Source organism: Somniosus microcephalus, chromosome 17 (genome assembly GCF_052327205.1).
Source record: "Somniosus microcephalus isolate GS21.2 chromosome 17, FLI_Smic_1.0, whole genome shotgun sequence".
Taxonomy (NCBI): Eukaryota; Metazoa; Chordata; class Chondrichthyes; order Squaliformes; family Somniosidae; genus Somniosus; species Somniosus microcephalus.
This window is the reverse complement of record NC_141003.1, coordinates 88,411,969-88,433,110: the sequence shown is the minus strand read 5'-3', so window position 1 is coordinate 88,433,110 and position 21,142 is coordinate 88,411,969. Positions and strand designations below refer to the sequence as shown.

General features: G+C 46.4%; 1 protein-coding gene across 1 annotated transcript in view; it reads left to right on the top strand.

Annotated features, from left to right (window-relative positions):
* The window catches only part of LOC147105918 (metabotropic glutamate receptor 3-like), a 189,926-nt gene that overhangs the window by 114,471 nt on the left and 54,313 nt on the right, over nucleotides 1-21,142 (top strand). Inside the window, exons 3-4 of the mRNA XM_086010837.1 lie at nucleotides 9,362-9,958; nucleotides 14,337-15,195. Of these exons, the coding sequence (XP_085866963.1) occupies nucleotides 9,485-9,958; nucleotides 14,337-15,195 (1,333 nt within the window). The 5' untranslated portion in view covers nucleotides 9,362-9,484. The remainder of the gene's footprint in view (nucleotides 1-9,361; nucleotides 9,959-14,336; nucleotides 15,196-21,142) is intronic.

Here is a 21,142-nt window from a genome sequence, read left to right as displayed (position 1 = left end):
AAGTACTACACCGGCTGGCTGAGGTAGGACTACGCCTTCAGAAGGAGAAATGCGTGTTCGCTGCCAATGGGGTGGAGTTCTTGGGATTCCGAGTGGACAAAGACGGTGTGCATCCGACTACGGAGAAGGTGGAGGCTATCAGGAGCGCTCCCACCCCCAAGAACAAGACCGAACTGCAGGCATTCCTCGGACTGTTAAACTTCTACAGTTGTTTTCTCAAGGGCAAAGCCACAATCTTAGAGCCACTGCACAGGCTGTTAGACCAAGCAACAGTGTGGAACTGGACCTCAGCTCATGAAACAGCCTACAGACGGGCAAAGGAACTGCTACAAGCAGATAAGGTTCTGGCACACTATGATGAAAACAAGTCATTGGTGTTGGTGTGTGATGCCTCACCACACGGGCTGGGAGCTCTGTTGGGTCACATAGAGCCAGATGGCCGGGAAGCGCCTATCAGTTTTGCCTCAAGAACACTCTCAACAACAGAACGTAATTACGCCCAGATTGACAAGGAGGCCCTAGCCATCATATTTGGGGTAAAGAAGTTCAGCCAGTACCTGTTAGGGAGACAGTTCGTCATCTACACAGACCACAAGCCACTCTTGGGGCTCCTGCATCACTCCAAGCCCATGCCCCAGATCATATCACCGCGTATGCTTCGGTGGAGTCTGATGTTGGGGGCCTACAGTTATGAACTTTGCTACAGGCCTGGGACGATGCTGGCTAATGCTGATGCTCTGAGTCGCTTGCCTTTGAACCGGCCAGTGGCTGAGACGCCACCACCCCTGGAGGTGCTACTACTGGAGGAGGTTCCGGAGGCCCCACTCCATGCCCAGCGGATTGGCAGCCTCACACAGAAAGATCCAGTCTTATCACGGGTGCTACGCTGGCTGCTGCATGGCTGGCCCTCCGAGGTCCAGGAGGAGCATTTCAAGCCCTTCGTTCAGAGGCGCCATAAAATGTCTGCACACAAGAACTGCGTGCTCTGGGGAAGCCGTGTGGTGGTTCCTGCCACCGCAAGAGAGGAGGTGCTGAAAATGCTGCATGACTCACACCCTGGGATTGTGCACATAAAGGCGTTGGCGAGAAGCTACGTCTGGTGGCCGGGGTTGGACCGAGACGTGGAGGAGGTGGTAAAGAGCTGTGAGACATGTCAGCTGACTCGCCATAGCCCATCCAAGGCTCCCCTTCACCCCTGGGAGTGGACCACTCGTAAATGGTCAAGACTCCACATTGACTTTGCAGGGCCATTTCAGGGGAAGGTCTTTTTGATAGTGGTGGATTCTCATTCGAAATGGCTGGAGGTGGCTATCATGAGCTCCATGACATCCAGTGCAGTGATCAACACGTTGCGTTTGCTGTTTGCCACACATGGGGTCCCCGACGTGCTGGTTTTGGACAATGGAGCAGCCTTCACGTCAGCGGAGTTCAAGGCTTTTGCAGGCAGAAACGGGATCCGCCACATGACCACAGCGCCCTATCACCCCTCCTCTAACGGGCAGGCAGAGAGGATGGTGCAAACCACAAAAGAGGCACTGGTGAGGATATCGGTGGGGGACTGGCAAACCAGATTGGCCAGGTTCCTGTTATCACAGCATACCACACCAAACTCAGCAACGGGGAAGAGTCCTGCCGAGATGCTGATGGGTCGCCGGCTGGCGACTGCACTGGACCGGCTACACCCGGACTACAGGGATGAGATGCACACAAAGCAGGAGGAGCTGGCTAAGAAGCACCAGGGCACCGCCAGGCAGTTCGAGCCGTCAGAGACTGTGTTTGCCCGTTGCTATGCAGGAGGAGACAAATGGATGCCTGCCGTGGTGGAGCAGGCCACGGGTCCCCTGTCGTACAGCGTCCGTACACCTGATGGCCAGCTACACAGATGCCACGTAGACCAGCTACAGGGTCGTACTCCGGTGAGAGTAACAGAGACGTCACAGGCTAGGCCATTGTCTCCGCCACCTCTGCCAGGCAGTGACGGCCTGCTTCCTGCAACAACGACGGAAGCCACATCGACAGAAGGTGTCACGGAGTCATCAGCCACAGAGGAAGGTTTTCCTGCGGCTAGCAGTGGCACCCCGACTATGCCTGTCCAGCGGCGCTCAAGTCGGGTTAGATTCCGTCCTAGCCGCCTGGAGGACTAAGGGGTTTTATCTGGGGGAAAGGAGTGTTGTGTTTTGAGTTTTGCTTCAATTAAGTTTGTCCCAGTTCCCGGATGTTACTTGAAGGGGGTGCTGGGGGGCTCGATTTTACTTTGTCTGCATGGCAGAACCCGAAACTGAAAGTGAAAGACAATGTGCTGTAATGTCCACCCACTTACTCAGTAAATAGTAAAAGGTACATTCCGTCTCCTCTATTCATTACTGTTCGGTCAAGATGCAATACTTATGCTCTCCCTATTTTATTGGAATTTATATTTATTGAGTAAGAGCCCATTATTCTAATGTTACTTTCTCTCTGTATCTGCAATTGAGACTCAAAATAGCTCCAACGTCCCATGCACATGAATGAAACACGCACGAGCATCCTGCAAATATTGTATTGTGCCTTAATCAGCAATACAGCTAGAGAGATGAATATTTGATTTATTTTGGAGTTAGAATTTAGACATCTCAAACCTTACACGGTTTGAATCTGTAAGTAATCCAAAAGAGGCTGATCATAAATAATGCAACATCTTCCTCAGCTACCAGGAATTGTAATCTCACCCCTTTGTAATTTAACAAGAAACAGCAACAGACTCCCCATTCCTTCAACAGATGCATAGGAACAAGAATGCATTCTCCGACAAAAGCAAAATACTGCGGATGCTGGAAATCTGAAATAAAAACAGAAAATGCTGGAAATACTCAGCAGGCCAGCAGCATCTGTGGAGAGAGAAACAGAGTTAACGTTTCAGGTCGATGACCTTTCGTCAGAACTGGAAAAAGTTAAAGATGTACTGTAACAGGTTTTAAGCAAGTGTTGGGGCAGGGAAAGGGGGGAGGGGAGGAAAGAACAAAAGGGAAGGTCTGTGATAGGGTGGAAGGCAGGAGAGATTAAAAGACAAAAGGGATGATGGTGCAAGACCATGTTTCGTAGATTGAGCCTCTACTCCTTAGAGTTTAGAAGAATGAGAGGTGATCTCATTGGAACATGTAAGATTCTGAGGGGGATTGACAGAGTAGATGCTGAGAGGATGTTTCCCCTGGCTGGAGAGGCTAGAACTAGGAGGCAGAGTCTCAGGATAAGGGACCGGCCATTTAAGACTGAGATGAGGAGGAATTTCTTCACTCAGAGGGTTGTGAATCTTTGGAATTCTCTGCCCCAGAGGGCTATGGATGCTCAGTCATTGAGAGCGATAGATTTTTGGACTCTAGGGGAATCAAGGGATATGGGGATCGAGCGGGAAAGTGGAGTCGAGGTCGAGGATCAGCCATGATCTTATTGAATGGCGGAGCAGGCTCGAGGGGCCGAATGGCCGACTCCTGCTCCTAATTCTTATGATTTTAATGATAATAAAAATCCAAAAGGAGATATATGTTACACAACCTATTTAAAGTTTTATAGGTGAAAGTAAGAATCTTGATAATTTTACTATTAGTACATTTTGAAGAGCTTACTGCACATGAATTTACAAATTTTATTTATTCAGTTATCTATTTTCGGCAAATTAGATGTACTCACCGAGGAATGTAATACAACAGTTCTCAGGATGGGAACTTGCCTGGACCTGCAATAATGTTGCTTGTGTTCTTCCTTTAACACAACAACAATTCAGTTTAATAAACAGGGAACACCATGGGATCACTAAACCTAATCTGCCACTTTGCTTATTATTACATATAATTGGCAAGAATAGACTTTATGGTCTCCTGATGCCTAAACAGAAAGAAGACCAGAGTGTAGAACAGCAAAAGTGAACAAATCCATGATCGTTTGTGGTCTTATCAAGCCCTTTCTTTTTGTATATTTTGAGATTAATGATATCATAATGGGAGTCTTGGGCCTCTTTAAGCCGCTGCCCTTGAGGCGGTCCTTTCTCTCTTATCATTAACCAGGTTTGGGTGGGCACAGCTGGAGATAACAAAAGTAGTTTATCAAGACACAGACAAAGGTTGTCAGTGGGCTACATGCCATGCTGGAAGAAATTGTGACAATGGACATCATTAGGCCAGTTTCAACAGGCTGTACTCTGTATACAGCTGAGCAAGGCAACACGAGTCAAGTAAATCATCTAGTTTCATAAACAGCGATATCTTAAGTTACAGGCAGTATAACATGCTGAAGAAGCTTCACAACAAACATCCCAGTGTGGCCAAATTAGATCTTTAATTTACTTATTTTGAAGCCAGATTGATGTTATTTAACATCTTATACTCAGACATTGTCTCATCTTTTTAATTCAAGGCCAGCATTTTTTGCCCATCCCGAACTGCCTTTGAGAAAGTGATGGTGAGCCACCTTCTTGAACCACTGCAGTCTGTGAGGTGAAGGCACTCCCACGGTGCTGTTAGGGATTGTTTTTCCTGGCAGTTTTGATACAACTGAGTGTCTCGCTGGGCCATTCCAGAGGGCAGTTAAGAGTCAACCACATTGCTGGGGGTCTGGAGTCACATATAGGCCAGACCGGGTAAGGACATTAGTGAAGCAGATGGGTGTTTACGACACTCCAGTAGTTTAATGGTCACCATTAACTGATAATAGCTTTTTGTTCCAGATTTATTCAATTAACTGAATTTAAATTCCACAGCTGCTGTGGTGGGATTTTGAACTCATGTCTCCGGATCATTAGTCCAGGCTTCTGGATTACTCGTCCAGTAACATAACCACTATGCTACCGTTACTGTTAATCGGCAAATAAGGTAACTGTTTCAGTTATCTTTGTTACACTTTCTAAACTATTACTTTGGTTCGTATACAGTAATTGTTAAAAACTCATCAACTACTAACATTTTCAATGACAAACCTTCCACCCCTGCTTCAACAAAAAGAAAATACTGCGGATGCTGGAAATCTGAAATAAAAACAGAAAATGCTGGAGAAACTCAGCCGGTCAGGCAGCATCTGTGGAGAGAGAAACAGAGTTAACGTTTCAGGTCGATGACCCTTTGTCAGAATGAAAGGTCATCGACCTGAAACGTTAACTCTGTTTCTCTCTCCACAGATGCTGCCTGACCTGCTGAGTTTCTCCAGCATTTTCTGTTTTTATTCCACCCCTACTTGCCTGTCTCTGCCTCTAACCCTCTCCCCAAGCCTTTGGATCATCACCTCAGATGGTTTCGTCTCCTAGGTGTTTTCACTCACACTAAAAATGTAAGATATCCCATCTCTACGCCACCCAAAAAGCACCGCCATGAAGGAGCGGAACCAGTAGCAATAAAGGCAGAGGTAGAGAGCGGTCAAGGAGGGGGTTTGAACCAGACGTGAAATGGGTGGGAATTTGGTGAAAAAACAAACAGTTGAACACAGAGGTAACGTCATGAGTATGGATGTGGAGACATGTCATGGCAGAGAAAGTGGCATCAAGCAGGCAGATCTTGATTATAAGGGATGGAAAGGAATCTCAGAGAATAGCTGAGCTGGACAGGAGGAGTCAGATTCTCAAAATTATGGAAAAGGAAAAGAACCTCACAGGCAAGAGGGGTGCTGCTTGACTCCAGCTGCTTTTCACACCTAAACAAAATAAAACTGTACCCTCGGAAGGGTGCTCTAGGTGTTTGAGAGTGGACATGAAGATACGGAGAAAGATACTGTCATCTGGACGGATGGGAGTGAGCTGCTCTTTTCCAATGATTAACAGATCAGCGTTCAGTTTGCACGGGAGTGCTCCTGATCGCCCGTCGTAACTTCCACAGAACATCTGCAGAAACAGCGTAGAAATGGCCTGAACAATGTTTACACCATTTCTCCGAGATTCCACAGCTCTCCCACCAAAGATCCAGCAGGCGATCAGGAGAACCGCCGCGGATAGTCAACCTCATTATTACTGATGTCGTTCTTGAGGAAGGACGCAGCACTGAAACGCCAGGAATCAAATGAAATGTAATCTGAAATACCATGGAAAATAGACAAAGGGGGCGATTATGCCAGCCCTGTGGAGGCAGGTATGGAGGCAGGACTGCCGGGAAAATGGCATGCCCGCCTCCATGCCATCTTCCTAGGAGGCGGGTAGCCGTCCCACGCCGGGCTCTGTCTCCTTGGAGGCGGGAAGGAATTAAAGCCTATTAACTGCCGCAGAAAATAGGATTATCCCCTTTTTGCCCTCACAAGTGCGGGCTTCCCGAAGGCTCCAACACCCGCCACCTCAGCGAGGCGAGTACTGAGTCTGTGGAGGCCGGGGGGTGCAAAAGTGTGCTGTGAAGGTAAGTGATGGGTGCAAGCGTGTCGAGGTGAGTATCTGAGGTAAGTGCAAAGTGTTTTTAAAAGTGTACTTACCTTTGTTTCTTCCTGCAGGCTTCAGTCGGTTTGTACGCGGAGAGTCTCTGACCTCCGTGTTGCAGATGAGAGATGGCCGTTGCATTCTCAGATGCAACAACCATCTCATTTCTGTAAAACAAAGAAGCTTGGCGAGGTCTTGAATGCAAGACCTCATCAAACTGCAGAGAATGTCACTGTTTGACTGTTTGACAGCTTCACAGAGCTGTCAAACGATGACAATTCATCTGTCAGAAATTTTTGACCGATGAAACGTCATACGTTGACGTTTCTCTGCAACCGACTTTCCCTTAATTGGCCTGCTGAGCCCGCTGGGCGGGCGGGCGGGCTTAACAAGGTCAATCAAGGGAAAATAGCGTGGGTTGGCCACAAATCGATGGAGGCGGGACATCGACCTGCCAAGCAGCAATCCCGCCTCCAATGCGTCCCCATTAATAAAATTGCCCCCCTAGTGTCAAATGACTCCCTTAGCACAACTGTCAATAATTTGTCAGTATGATCATTTCTTGCATTATAGTGTGGAGATTTTACATCAGTCTAAACACGAATAGGGGTCACACCTGGAGTACTGTGCACAGTTTTGTTCTCCTTACCTAAGGAAGGACATACTTGCCTTGGAGGCGGTGCAACGAAGGTTCACTAGATTGATTCCTGGGATGAGAGGGCTGTCCTATGAGGAGAGATTGTGTAGAATGGGCCGATACTCTCTGGAGTTTAGAAGAATGAGAGGTGATCTCATTGAAACTTATAAGATTCTGAGGGGGATTGACAGGGTAGATGCTGAGTGGTTGTTTCCCCCTGACTGGAGAGTCTAGAACTAGGGGGCATAGTCTCAGGATAAGGGGTCGGCCATTTAAGAGATTATGAGGAATTTCTTCACTCAGAGGGTTGTGAATCTTTGGAATTCTCTGCCCCAGAGGGTTGTGGATATTGAGTCATTGAGTATATTCAAGGCTGAGATAACTAGATTGTTGGACTCTGGGGGAATAAAGGGATATGGGGATTGGGCGGGAAAGTGGAGTTGAGGTTGAAGATCAGCCATGATCTTATTGAATGGCGGAGCAGGCTCGAGGGGCCGAATAGCCCACTCCTGCTCCTAATTTTAATGTTCTTATAATGCTTTAGGAAATGCAGCAACACTTTGTAAATGGGCACAAAAAACTGACGCCTCCTCCAGGCATGATGCATTGAATGCAGGCAAGTGTGGGCGGGAAACACTTACCATCCTGGGATCCTGTGCACCAACTGTCTGCAAGACTCACCGAGTCCCCACATTTCATGCAGTTTTAGGGGACCTCCCCACAATGTGACTTGAGCATCTGGCCGGTGCTGCAGATGTTCAAGTGGCCATTTCTAAGGGGAGGCCCACATGAAAGAGGAATCATTTTTCTCCTGGGTGGCCCTCTCCTGGTAATAGCCCCACCCTTTATTAGTGGTCTTGCTGTTCCTTGAATTGCAATGGTCAGTTCTTGCAAAGGGTCTTTGTACCCCATGGCATTTAGAAGAAGAAAATGATGGCGTTTCAAGGGAAACCAGAAGCCTTTCATAAGCTGCTCGTGTCCGACATCCCAACCCCTGTTGCGCTGCCAGCATGTCACGGGTCAAACATTGGGAGCACCACAAAAATATTTGAATGTACTAGTCTTGCATCATCATCATCATCATGTGAGGTCAGCTCAGGGGGTTGCAGAGACTGCATTATCTGCCCCATAAGTTTCTAATTGAAGATTGAACCATCCAATTACTTTTTATGACTAATTTTAGAGTAACTATCAAAGGTTAACAACAATCTTTAATATCCAGTGTTGTCATTCTTTACCATTCAATATAGTGAGGCATTCAAATCTAGTTTAGTACTCTATTAACACTGTCACACATCATACATTTGTAGAATGATTATTCTGTAACTGTGATTAACAAAATGGCATAACGTATCAGAAGTTCTGTTGGTCCAGATAAGGATTGTTTATGAATGTCCCCGGTACTTGAAGAGGCTGGCCATTTGGATCTTCAACCCCAAACCTGTTAGCAGTGGACTGTCCGTATATCATTGGAACTTACCTTAGTTAAGTGAATTTTGACAGTTACAAACATACGAACAATGATGGATAGATAATCTCTGCAATCTCCTCCAACCCACCAACCCTCTGAGATATCTGCGCTCCTCCAATTCTGGCCTCTTGAGCATCCCGGATTTTAATCGCTCCACCATTGATGGCTGTACCTTCAGCTGCCTGGGCCCTAAGCTCTGGAATTCCCTCCCTAAACCTCTCCGCCTCTCTACCTCTCTCTCCTCCTTTAAGACGCTCCTTTAAACCTACCTCTTTCACCAAGCTTTTGGTCACCTGCCCTAATACCTCCTTATGTGGCTCGGTGTCAAATTTTGTTTGATAACGCTCCTGTGAAGTGCCTTGGGACGTTTTATTAAGTTAAAGGTGCTTTTTAAATGCAAGCTGTTGATGTAAAGACCCTCTGGTCAACCCAGCCTGTCCAAGCTTGGAGGTAGAACACCACTCGATAATGAGGCATTCCAGCCTCGCTATAAACAATAAAAACTGAAAATGCTGGAAACACTCAGCAGGTCAGGCAGCATCTGTGGAGGGAGAAACAGAGTCAGCGTTTCAGGTCGATGACCAGTCCTGCTTGAATCACAGCCCCAGGTGATGCATTAGAATAGTGTTAACAGTTACTGTGGAGAAGTTCAGGGCTCACTCTGTCCCGTCTTATGGGCTGCAAGAGGACGCCTGCGTTGACCATCCTGCAAGAGAAGAGAAAAGAAAAAATCAACATTTATTTGAAGATACAACGTTCAGACAATGTAGCTGGTGATTGATTTGTAAGCTGTGTGTATGGGTTAAATGTTTTCACTGAAAGATTGAGGCAAAGATAGCTAACTTTAAAAACAATACGTAAACTTTTCTTTTTCATTTCTTCTTTCTTCCAGGAATCAGATCAGAAATTCTTTGCTACATTCACAAATGCCCACAAGGAGAATAACAGCTGTGACATTGCAATGGAGAAAAAATGAAATCTAGCTGTTCTCTAACCATCCCGCCAGTCAAAGAAAATGATGAAGATGTTCGCAAAGCTCCAAGCAGTTGCCCTGATTCTAATTTCCAAAGGATTTCTCTTTTTTTCGTATGGTGAAAATAATTTTGGCAAGAAGGAGATCAGAATCGAAGGAGACCTAGTCTTGGGTGGGTTGTTTCCTGTACACGAGAAAGGCTCAGGAACAGAAGACTGCGGCAGAGTGAATGAAGATCGAGGTATCCAACGCTTGGAAGCCATGCTGTTTGCAATAGATGAGATAAATCGAGACACTTACCTGCTCCCGGGTGTAAAGCTTGGAGTTCATATATTGGACACATGTTCAAGGGACACGTATGCTTTGGAACAGTCACTTGAATTTGTAAGAGCTTCCTTGACAAAAGTAGATGAAACAGAATATATTTGTCCTGATGGATCATATGCAATCCAGGACAATAATCCCTTAGTGATTGCAGGTGTGATAGGTGGCTCATACAGTAGTGTTTCTATACAGGTAAGACCCATATTATTTCAGTAAAGCTAGAATTGAACAGCATGGCGGAATTACATAGGTGTTCAATTATAAAATAAAAACAGAAAATGCTGGAGAAACTCAGCAGGTCAGGCAACATCTGTAAGCTTGCTTAAAAATCTGTTCCATTTCCTGCTTTTTTCCAGTTCTGAGGAAAGGCCATCGACCTGAAACGTTAACTCTGTTTCTCTCTTCACAGATGCTGCCTGACCTGCTGAGTTTCTCCAGCATTTTCTGTTTTTATTTCAGATTTCCAGCATCTGCAGTATTTTCTTTTTGTTCAGGCGTTCAATTGTTCTTCTAGACTGTGTTCCAAGGTATGAATCTCAGTGATGACTCCACATAATTTTTAATTATACATTTACTATGTTTGTCAAATATAATAGTTGCACTACATAACCATAAGCCTCTTGGAGTTTATATCCCATGTTTCAGCTGCTGGTCATAAATCATACCTTCCCTGGAGAAAGCTTGAGACCCTCCGCTATATAATTTGAGGTTGGAACAGTAACTAAAGGGGAAGCTATGTTAATCAAATGCACCTTTGATGGGTTGACTAAAGTTAACTTCTAACATTAGCTTTTCACAGTCTCAGAATAAGGGGTCGGCCATTTAGGACTGAGATGAGGAGGAATTTCTTCACTCAGAGGGTTGTGAATCTTTGGAATTCTCTGCCCCAGAGGGCTGTGGAGGCTCAGTCGTTGAGGATATTCAAGACAGAGGTCGATAGATTTTTGGACTCGAGGGGAATCAAGGGATATGGAGATCAGGCGGGAAAGTGGAGTTGAAGTTGAAGATCAGCCATGATCTTATTGAATGGCGGAGCAGGCTCGAGGGGCCGAATGGCCGACTCCTGTTCCTATTTCTTGTGTTCTTCTAATATCCAAGGTGATGCCTACATGATGGGCCATCTCATCCTATCAGCGAAGAACAGCATGGGGATCCAGAGATAGGTTACAATTACAAAATAAGTCATCAGTAGCAGACATTTTGATGGAAAGGTGCATTGCTGACTCTTTAGAATCTATATTGCTTTCTAAGAGAATTATAAAAAGATATTTTCACATGGGAGTAAAATCCCTCAAGTAAATTCATTACACTCCATTTTGGCTCGAATGTCCTTGTGGCCCCAGAGCTGATGTTCAAACACAATCCTCCTGCTACACAGCTGGCAAACAGTAAATAACTTCCTGTTTGACAATGAGCAATTTGGTATCATTAGATCACAGCGAGGATTCCCACCGGCACTCCCGGGGCTGTCCCCGACTGCTGGGACTGGAGGGCATCACCACCACTGGACATGGGATTTGAATTTGATTTGTTAAGTTTCCTTTGACTTTGTGTTTTTTTTAAGTTACTGTCCTTATGGGTGGTGCCCCTTTAAAATGGGGGCACCTGCTGAAACTCAATTAGGCAACTGCCTGAAATGAAGAGAGTCAGCAGCGGTTGCAGGCCAGAAAATAGGAGAAAGCAGTCTCGATGCTGGAAAGAATCCAAAGCAATCAAATCTCATTAACCAATTCATGGGTTTGAACTGTTTTGAAAAGTTCAGGTGCGGCTGAGCAAATAAAGGATGTGAATGAAGGCTGGAGTCTCCCCGTGTGTTTTCTGTTTAGGGAAGAAAGTCATTATTGACATTGGGATTCACTCACACCTTAAGGGTTCCGAATGGTTTAATAGCTTTTACATTTCTTGTACAAATCTTTTCCTGTTTACACAGCTCCCTCCCCCACTCACCACCCTATGATTCAATTAGCCAAAACATCAAAAGATATCCTTAATCAAACTCAACTGGCTTTCATTCACTAACACAGCAGCAAAATACTGCGGAGGCTGGAAATCTGAAATAACAACTGAAAATGCTGGAAACGCTCAGCAGGTCAGGCAGCATCCATGGAGAGAGAAACAGAGTTAATGTTTCAGGTCGATGACCTTTTCATTCACAGCTGATATGTTAGCCAATTAGCTTTTGTTCTTTAGATCAGGTGTTAATGAACAGGGTTTACATAGATAGTTTACTCAGAAATAACCACTTCCAATTCATTAGATTATATCTAAAACTAGATCCATTATCCGGTGAGAATCCCATTCATAACTCCCTGCTCCGTAAAGACAAAGAACTGCAAAAGGTACAAATCTGGGAATAATTGATGGAGGCGTACAGAAACTCTGACAACATGTACAAGTTAACTCATTCCCAAGTCACATTTTATGAATACAATATTCATGGGAGACTGAAGAAGTATTTTGCCTCATCAGATATTTGAGCCTGGATTTTCCCCTTGCTGTGTGGTTTTCAGGCAGTATGTTGTTTTATTTATTCATTTATTCACTCTCGGAATGTGGGCATCGCTGGCAAGGCCAGCATTTATTGCCCATCCCTAGTTGCCCTTGAGAAGGTGGTGGTGAGCCGCCGCCTTAAACCGCTGCAGTCCGTGTGGTGAAGGTACTCCCACAGTGCTGTTAGGGAGGGAGTTCCAGGATTTTGACCCAGCGACGATTTAGGAACGGCCGATATATTTCCAAGTCAGGATGGTGTGTGACTTGGAGGGGAACTTGCAGGTGGTGGTGTTCCCATGCGCCTGCTGCCCTTGTCCTTCTAGGTGGAAGAGGTCGCGGGTTTGGGAGGTGCTGCCGAAGAAGCCTTGGCGAGTTGCTGCAGTGCATCTTGTAGATGTTACACACTGCAGCCACGGTGCGCCGGTGGTGGAGAGAGTGAATGTTTAAGGTGGTGGATGGGGTGCCAATCAAGCGGGCTGCTTTGTGCTGGATGGTGTCGAGCTTCTTGAGTGTTGTTGGAGCTGCACTCATCCAGGCGAGTGGAGAGTATTCCATCACACTCCTTACTGTGGATGAAGAGGAGGAGAAATTGGGTGAAGACCCTTTCTGTTGTATCTTCATCCACTTTAGTGCCTGACCAATTTTCCCATCATCATTTCCTGTGGTTGATGGAAGCTGCCATCCTAAAATGGGTCAATGTATTAAAATGAGGAGCAATTATGTGGTGATGTTCTATTTCCTGTCATTACTGCCTCATTTGAGGTGACTGGTAATTACACTTGTATACAATCGGCTTTGGTCCGAGGCACTGGGGAAAAGGTCAAAGGCAATTTAAAGAGCCAAACACAGACATTTTAATGCTTTGCAGGGTCTTTTTTCTCCACTGATTTTGGAAATTTTAGTGTGGTTTTTTTTGCTCCTCCTTACTAATTTACCGTCTTCCCTTCTGCCATTTGCTGTGGGGCTGCTTTACATGTCCCAACGACCTCCCCACTCCTCCCCCAACAGGGAACAAATTGAGTTTCCCATTGGGAATTTCCCCTTTACCTTTGCTTCCCGGAAGAAGAGGAGAAGGAGTGAGGCCAGGCTGGTGAGGCCGCACCAGAGACACATCGCACCAACCCGCTTGTACGTCACATCTAAGGATACAGGCAAAGATCCTCACTCCTACATTTGCCTGATGATTAGCAACAGCCTGACAAGGATGGTGTGATCGATCAAACAGGCAGCCATCGCTCCTGTCCGAACCTTATTTCAATATTTGAATCGGGTCCTACACCCATCGTAGGACCTTGGCACGATTTTTGGGGACCACCGGATGGTTACTCCCTGACGCACCGCGGCCCAACCTTAAAGGGATCGCCACAGGCTGCTCCAAGACCAGCTAAAAATCTACTTACTTTCATTTCTGTAGGTCAGGAAAAGCAGGAGTGCTCGCCACCGGCATCATCCAATGCCCCCTCCCCCCAGTCCCCCCCCCACCCCACCCCACACCTCACCCCACCCAACACCCCACCCCACCCCACCCAACATCCCACCCCACCCCACCCCACCCAACACCCCACCCCACCCAACACCCCACCCACCCCACCCAACATCCCACCCCACCCAACACCCCACCCCACCCAACACCCCACCCAACACCCCACCCCACCCCACCCAACACCCCACCCCACCCAACATCCCACCCCACCCAACACTCCACCCGACACCCCACTCCACCCCACCCAACATCCCACCCCACCCCTTTTGCTCCATCATTAGTGACCATGCCTACAACTGCCTCGGCCCCAGACTCTGGAGGTTCTTCCCTCAGCTCCTCCACCTCTGCCATTCCCTCACCTCCTTTAAGACCCTCCTTAAAACCAACCTCCTTGGCCAAGGAGTTGGTCACCACTCCTAATCTTTCCTCCTTTGACTTGGCATTCATTATTCTTCTGCCTTTGTGTAGCACCTTGGGACATTTTTAACAGTAATGATGCTGTATAAATGCAAGTTGTTTTTGATTGTTGAAAATCATTAAAATAAACATCTAACCCACGATTTGTATTTAATATATATATTTTAACATGTTCTACAGGTTGCAAATCTGCTTAGACTCTTCCAGATTGCGCAGATCAGCTATGCTTCAACAAGTGCAAAACTCAGTGATAAAAGCCGCTACGATTACTTTGCGAGAACGGTTCCTCCCGACTTTTATCAGGCTAAGGCTATGGCAGATATTTTGCAGTTCTTTAATTGGACTTATGTGTCAACCATTGCCTCGGAAGGTGATTACGGAGAGACTGGAATCGAGGCCTTTGAGCACGAGGCGCGGCTTCGAAATATTTGCATTGCTACGTCGGAGAAGGTCGGACGGTCCACCACAAAGAGGTCCTACGATGGCGTCATACAAGAGCTGCTCCACAAAGCCAACGCAAAGATTGTCGTGCTTTTTACACGAGGCGACGATGCCAGAGAGCTCCTCGCTGCTGCCAGCCGGTTGAACGTTTCTGGCTTCACCTGGATTGCCAGTGATGGATGGGGAGCCCAAGAAATTGTAGCTAAGGGAAATGAGCAGGTCGCCAATGGAGCGATAACCTTAGAGCTTTCTTCCTACCCCATCAAGGAATTTGACAAGTACTTTCACAGCCTCCACCCTCACACCAACAAGCGCAACCCGTGGTTTAAAGCGTTCTGGCAACAGAAATTTCAGTGCCCGCTACAAAGCGGCCGATTGCGTCAAAAGTTGTGTGACAGGCGGCTGTCAATCAACAGCTCCAACTATGAGCAAGAGACAAAGATTATGTTTGTGGTCAATGCAGTGTACTCAATGGCACATGCTTTACACAAGATGCAGCGGTTACTGTGTCCAAATACCACTAGACTCTGCGATGCCATTACGCCACTGGATGGAAAGAAGTTATACAAAGAATACTTAATCAAAATTAACTTCAGTGGTAAGAACCTTATCTGTGTCACTACGAATGGCGTAAGTTGTTAGAGCAGGGTGTATCATTATCATGCCTTTTGGATTTCTTTACTTTTTATACTCTAGTCCCACCCCAGAGACTTGAGCACAAAGTCTAGGCTGACACTCCAGAGCAGTACTGAGGGAGTGCCGCACTGTCGGAGGTGCCGTCTTTCGGATGAGATGTTAAACCGAGGCCCCGTCTGCTCTCTCGGGTGGACGTAAAAGATCCCACTGGCACTATTTTAAAAGAAGAGCAGGGGAGTTATTCCTGGTGCCCTGGCCAATATTTATCCCTCAATCAACATCACTGAAAAATCAGATTAGCTGGCCATTATCACATTGGGAGCTTGCTGTGCGCAGATTGGCTGCCACGTTTCCTACATTACAACAGTGACTACACTTCACAAAGTACTTCGTTGGCTGTAAAGCGCTTTGGGACATCTGGTGGTCGTGAAAGGCGCTACAGAAATGCAAGTCTTTCTTTTCTTTTAGATTTTATTTCAGACTACAGTCATCAGTGAGCTAGAGCTCCCAACATCCTTGGGCAAGTGTTTCACTTGCCATTGAATGTCAAGGGGCGGTGGTTAGACTTTCTCCTGTTGGAGATGGTCATTGCCCGGCACTTGTGTGCCGCGCATGTTACCTGCCACTTATCAGCCCAAGCCTGGATGTTGTCCAGGTCTTGCTGCATGCGGGCACGGACTGCTTCATTATCTGAGGAGTTGCGAGTGGCACTGAGCACTATGCATTCATCAGCGAACATCCCCACTTCTGACCTTATGTCGGAGGGAAGGTCATTGATGAAGCAGCTAGTTTTTTTAAAAGGTAAATGTACGGCCAGGATTCCCACACAACAAAAAAAAAGTCACCAAGGACCAATAAAACAAGAAGCTAAAGGAACAGGGGGGACGTAATTGGTCTTTGCCAGTAGCACGAAACAGGCTAATAGAGAACCGGCAGCTGTTTTACACCACTCCCGTTCTTAAGAAATTCTACTACTTTTGTTGAAAAGGGTATTTATTTTCCATCTATATTTCATATTCTTCAGCTGTGCAGAAACTGGCAACCAGTATGGAGCTGTAGGATAGGCTTGGAGCATGGGGACAGTGAAATTGTGTAAAATGGGAATCTCAACCTGATCCCGCCACCAACCCGCCCACATCCAGTTTTGCCTGAGGCAGACAGGAGTGGGGAGGGGTGGCGGGCAGCCAACTCGCTCCCAGGGGGGCGTTAACTGAATTTAAATATTGTAATGAGGCTGGAAGCCTCTATTTTCTCCGTCCATTTTGAATTTAACAGCCTGTGGACGGTTTTCACACAATTCGTGAATCCCGGCAGTTAAACTGAGGCGGGGACTGCTGCGTCCAGGAGGTAAGTGGCTTTCTACCCACCTCCTGGATCCAAGGTCCCTGCCTAGCCCACTCCCCACGATCGGACACCCCCCCACGAGGCCTTCGATCACACTCCCCAGGCCTCCGATCCCCACCATGAGGCCTCCCCCCACCCCACCCCACCCCACCGATGATGCTGAGGGGCCGGCCACAATCCTCTTTCCGCCCCCCCGATTCTCGATTCCCCCAATCCCCAGCCGACTGCCCCCCACCCCCTACCACCCCCCCCCCCGATGCGACCACCGCCCCCGGACTGATCCGTCACATCTGCCGGCCTACCCGCCCGCAGACAGCCAGCCTCTCAATCTGACTGGCAGCGGGCAGGAATCAGAGGCCTCATATGCAAATCTGGCCCTGCCGTTAAAGTCAGCAGGGCTTGCGAGAAACCCAGCCTCCCGGGTTCCCCGCCCGCCTCGGAGGCACCCAACCCGCCTCCCTAGAGAAAAGTCTGGCCGTAGTCTTCACCTTTGAACAGCACAGGTTATCCTCATTAAAATGCTATGCCCAGCAATATAACATGTATAGAAAGATTACTCCATTTAAGAATCCAGTGTAAAATATGCATCCAAAGAGAAACATATAGAAACATAGAAGATAGGAGCAGGAGGAGGCCATTCGGCCCCTTGAGCCTGTTCCGCCATTTAATGAGATCATGGCTGATCATCCAAATTCACTACCCTGTCCCTGCTTTCTCCCCATATCCCTTGATCCCTTTAGCCTTAAGAAATATATCTAACTCCTTCTTGAATATATTTAATGAATTGGCCTCAACTGCCTTGTGTGGTAGAGAATTCCACAGGTTCACCACTCTCTGGGTGAAGAAATTCCTCCTAATCTCTGTCCTAAATGGCTTACCCCTTATCCTTAGACTGTGACCCCTGGTTCTGGACTCCCCCGGCCATTGGGAACATCCTTCGTCTGTCTAGTCCTGTTAGAATTTTATAAGTTTCAATGAGATCCCCTCACATTCTTCTAAACTCCAGCGAGTAAAAGCCCAATCGACCCAATCTCTCCTCATACGTCATTCCTGCCATCCCAGGTATCAGTCTGGTGAATCTTCGCTGCACTCCCTCCATGGCAAGAACATCCTTCCTCAGATAAGGCGACCAAAACTGCACACAATACTCAAGGTGTGGTCTCACCAAGGCCCTGTACAACTGCAGCAAGACATCCTTGTTCCTGTACTCGAACCCTCTCGCTACGAAGACCAACATACCATTTGCCTTCTTAACCGCCTGCTGCACCTGCATGCTTACCTTCAGTATGATTTGAAATACCATAAATGGAATTAGAATACAAATCAAGCATAATTGTAATAAAATGCATAAAATTTACTAGTCTGATACTCCAGCGCAGTACTGAGGGAGTGCTGCACTGTCAGAGGTGCCGTTTTTCAGAAGAGACATTAAACCAAGGCCCCATCTGCTCTCTCAGGTGGCTGTAAAAGATCCCACAGCACTATTTCGAAAAAGAGCAGGGGGAGTTCTCCCCGGTGTCCTGGGGCCAATATTTATCCCTCAATCAACATCACTAAAACAGATGATCTGGTCATTATCACATTGCTGTTTGTGGGAGCTTGCTGTGCGCAAATTGTCTGCCGCGTTTCCTACATTACAACAGTGACTCCACTTCAAAAAGTACTTCATTGGCTGTAAAGCACTTTGGGACGTCTGGTGGTCGTGAAAGGCGCTACAGAAATACAAGTCTTTCTTTTTCATACAAACCGCCATTGTTTCATCTTTCACATAAATAGACCGCTTTAAATATTCCGTTAACTTACAGGAAACATTAGCTTAATTTTTCTGTTTTATTGTTTATTTTGGTAAGCAAACATTTTAGTGGTGTGTAGGCTTCACAGTTTTTCAGACCATTTGGCACTGGGTAAGTATATTTTATATATCACCAGTTTAAAATTTGTCATTGCTTGACATTGTGGCGTAAATAAGTTAGGATTACACAGGATTACACAGGATATACCACACAGAAACAGGCCATTCAGCCCAACCAGCTCCACTCGAGCCTCCTCCCGTCTTTCCTCATCTAACCCTATCAGCGTAACCCTCTATTCCCTTCTCCCTCATATACTTCTCTAACCACCCCTTAAATGCCTCTATACTATTCGCCTCAACCACTCCCTGTGGTAACGACTTCCACATTCTCACCACTCTCGGGTAAAGAAGTTTCTCTTGAATTCCCTATTGGATTTCTTGGTGACTATCTTATATTGATGGTCTCTAGTTCTGCTCTTCCCCACAAGTGGAAACATTCTCTATGTATCCACTCTATCAAAACCTTTCATAATTTTAAAGACCTCTATTAGGTCACCCCTCAGCCTTCTCTTTTCAAGAGAAAAGAGACCCAGCCTGTTCATCCTTTCCTGATATGTATACCCTCGCATTTCTGGTATCATCCTTGTAAATCTTCTCTACACCCTCTCCAGTGCCTCTCTATCCTTTATATAATATGGTGACCAGAACTGTATGCAGTTCTCCAAGTGTGGTCTAACCAAGGTTCGATACAAGTTTAGCATAACCTCATTATTCTTCAATTCTAGAAATAAACCCTAGTGCTTGGTTTGCTTTATTTATGGCCCTGTTAACCTGTGCCGCTACTTTCAGTGATTTGTGTATTTGTACTCCGAGATCCCTTTGCTCCTCTACCCCATTTAGATTCTTATTTTCCAAGTAATAAGTGACCTCCCTATTTTCTTACCAAAATGTAATACCTTACATTTACCTGTGTTGAATTTCATTTGCCAATTATATGACCAATCTGCAAGTTTATTAATTAGATGAGGAATTGATGCATTGTGAGACATGGAGAGGGAAGGAAGCCAGAGTATGAAGGTGTGGAAGTGGAGCCTGATGTAGATGAGCAGAGGCTTAAGAAATGCCAGCCTCTGGCTTCAGAATATGAGAATGATGATCTCATAGGTTCGGCCATAAAACAGAGGATGTTAGCAGAGCAACAAATCCAGATGAAGGTTCTGCGCAGCCTCTCCGAAGATTTGTGGTGGATGACTGGTATAGCGGTAGAGTTCACTGCCGTGTTTTTGCGCCAACATTTGAGAGGGTTTCTCCTTATTGCCCTGCGTCCTGGAGCAAGTGGCAGCACCAGGAATAGAAACATAGAAACATAGAAGATAGGAGCAGGAGTAGGCCATTCGGCCCCTCTAGCCTGCTCTGCCATTCAATGCGATCATGGCTGATCATCCAAGTTCAGTACCCGGTCCCTGCTTTCTCCCCATACCCCTTGATCCCTTTAGCCTTAAGAAATATATCCAACTCCTTCTTGAATATATTTAATGAATTGGCCTCTACTGCCTTCTGTGGTAGAGAATTCCACAGGTTCACCACTCTCTGGGTGAAGAAATTCCTCCTCATTTCTGTCCTAAAAGGCCTACCCCTTATCCTTAGGCTGTGATCCCTGGTTCTGGACTCCCCGACCATCGGGAACATCCTTCCTGCATCTAGTCTGTCCAGTCCTGTCAGAATTTTATAAGTTTCAATGAGATCCCCTGAGATATTCACTGAGTATCTGCATACCTCCCCCTGCTCCATGTGGTAACCAGGTAAGTCAATCGATTCAACGTGGAGCTATCAGATTGTGGTAAAAACCCATCTGGTTCACTAATGTCCTTTAGAGAAGGAAATCTGCCGTCCTTACCCGGTCTGGCCTACATGTGACTCCAGGCCCACAGCAATGTGGTTGACTCTTAACTGCCCTCTAAAATGGCCCAGCGAGACACTCAGTTCTCAAGAAGGCGGCTCACCACCACCTTCTCAGGGGTAATTAGGGGTGGACAATAAATGCTGGCCTTGCCAGCGACGTCCAGTGGCCACTTCCTTTGCAACTTACCTCATGATGATATTTTGTACGTCAGAATTTCTTGTCTCTATGATATAATGTTATAATGTTGTTGCTGTCTGGGTTTAACCTGGATTATGAGACCTTTCTGTTAAAAGATAAGAGATCAAAGCCAATCCTAAGTGGTTAAAAGCATATCTCTTAACTAAAATCTTCATTGATTTTCTGCTGTTGAACAAATTACTCCAATTGTTATGTCAGAAATTTGATAAAGTGTTGTGAAGACAGAAGTCTCAGTGTTAAGGCAGGCGCTGCACACCTTGCTCGAACAGTTAAAGTGTAAACTTCACCAAAGGCAATAATTCATTGTTCAGGAAAGACCTACAGTTGACCTGTTTTTCAACGAAAACATTGCACAATATTTTCCACCTCTTTGTTCTATTATTTTCTCTTCCTTTCTGCATGCCCTCAATCTTCTGCCAATACTGCTGTACATATTCTGGATAGACTAGGTTCATTTTCCAGTGATCCCTGCCTTCCTGTAGGGACGCACTTCATAAGAACATAAGACGTAGGAGCAGGAGGAGGTCATTCGGCCCCTCGAGCCTGCTCCGCCATTCAATAAGATCATGGCTGATCTGATCTTGGCCTCAACTCCACTTCCCTGCCCGCTCCCCATAACCCTCGACTCCCTTATCGTTCAAAAATCTGTCTCCCTCCACCTTAAATATATTC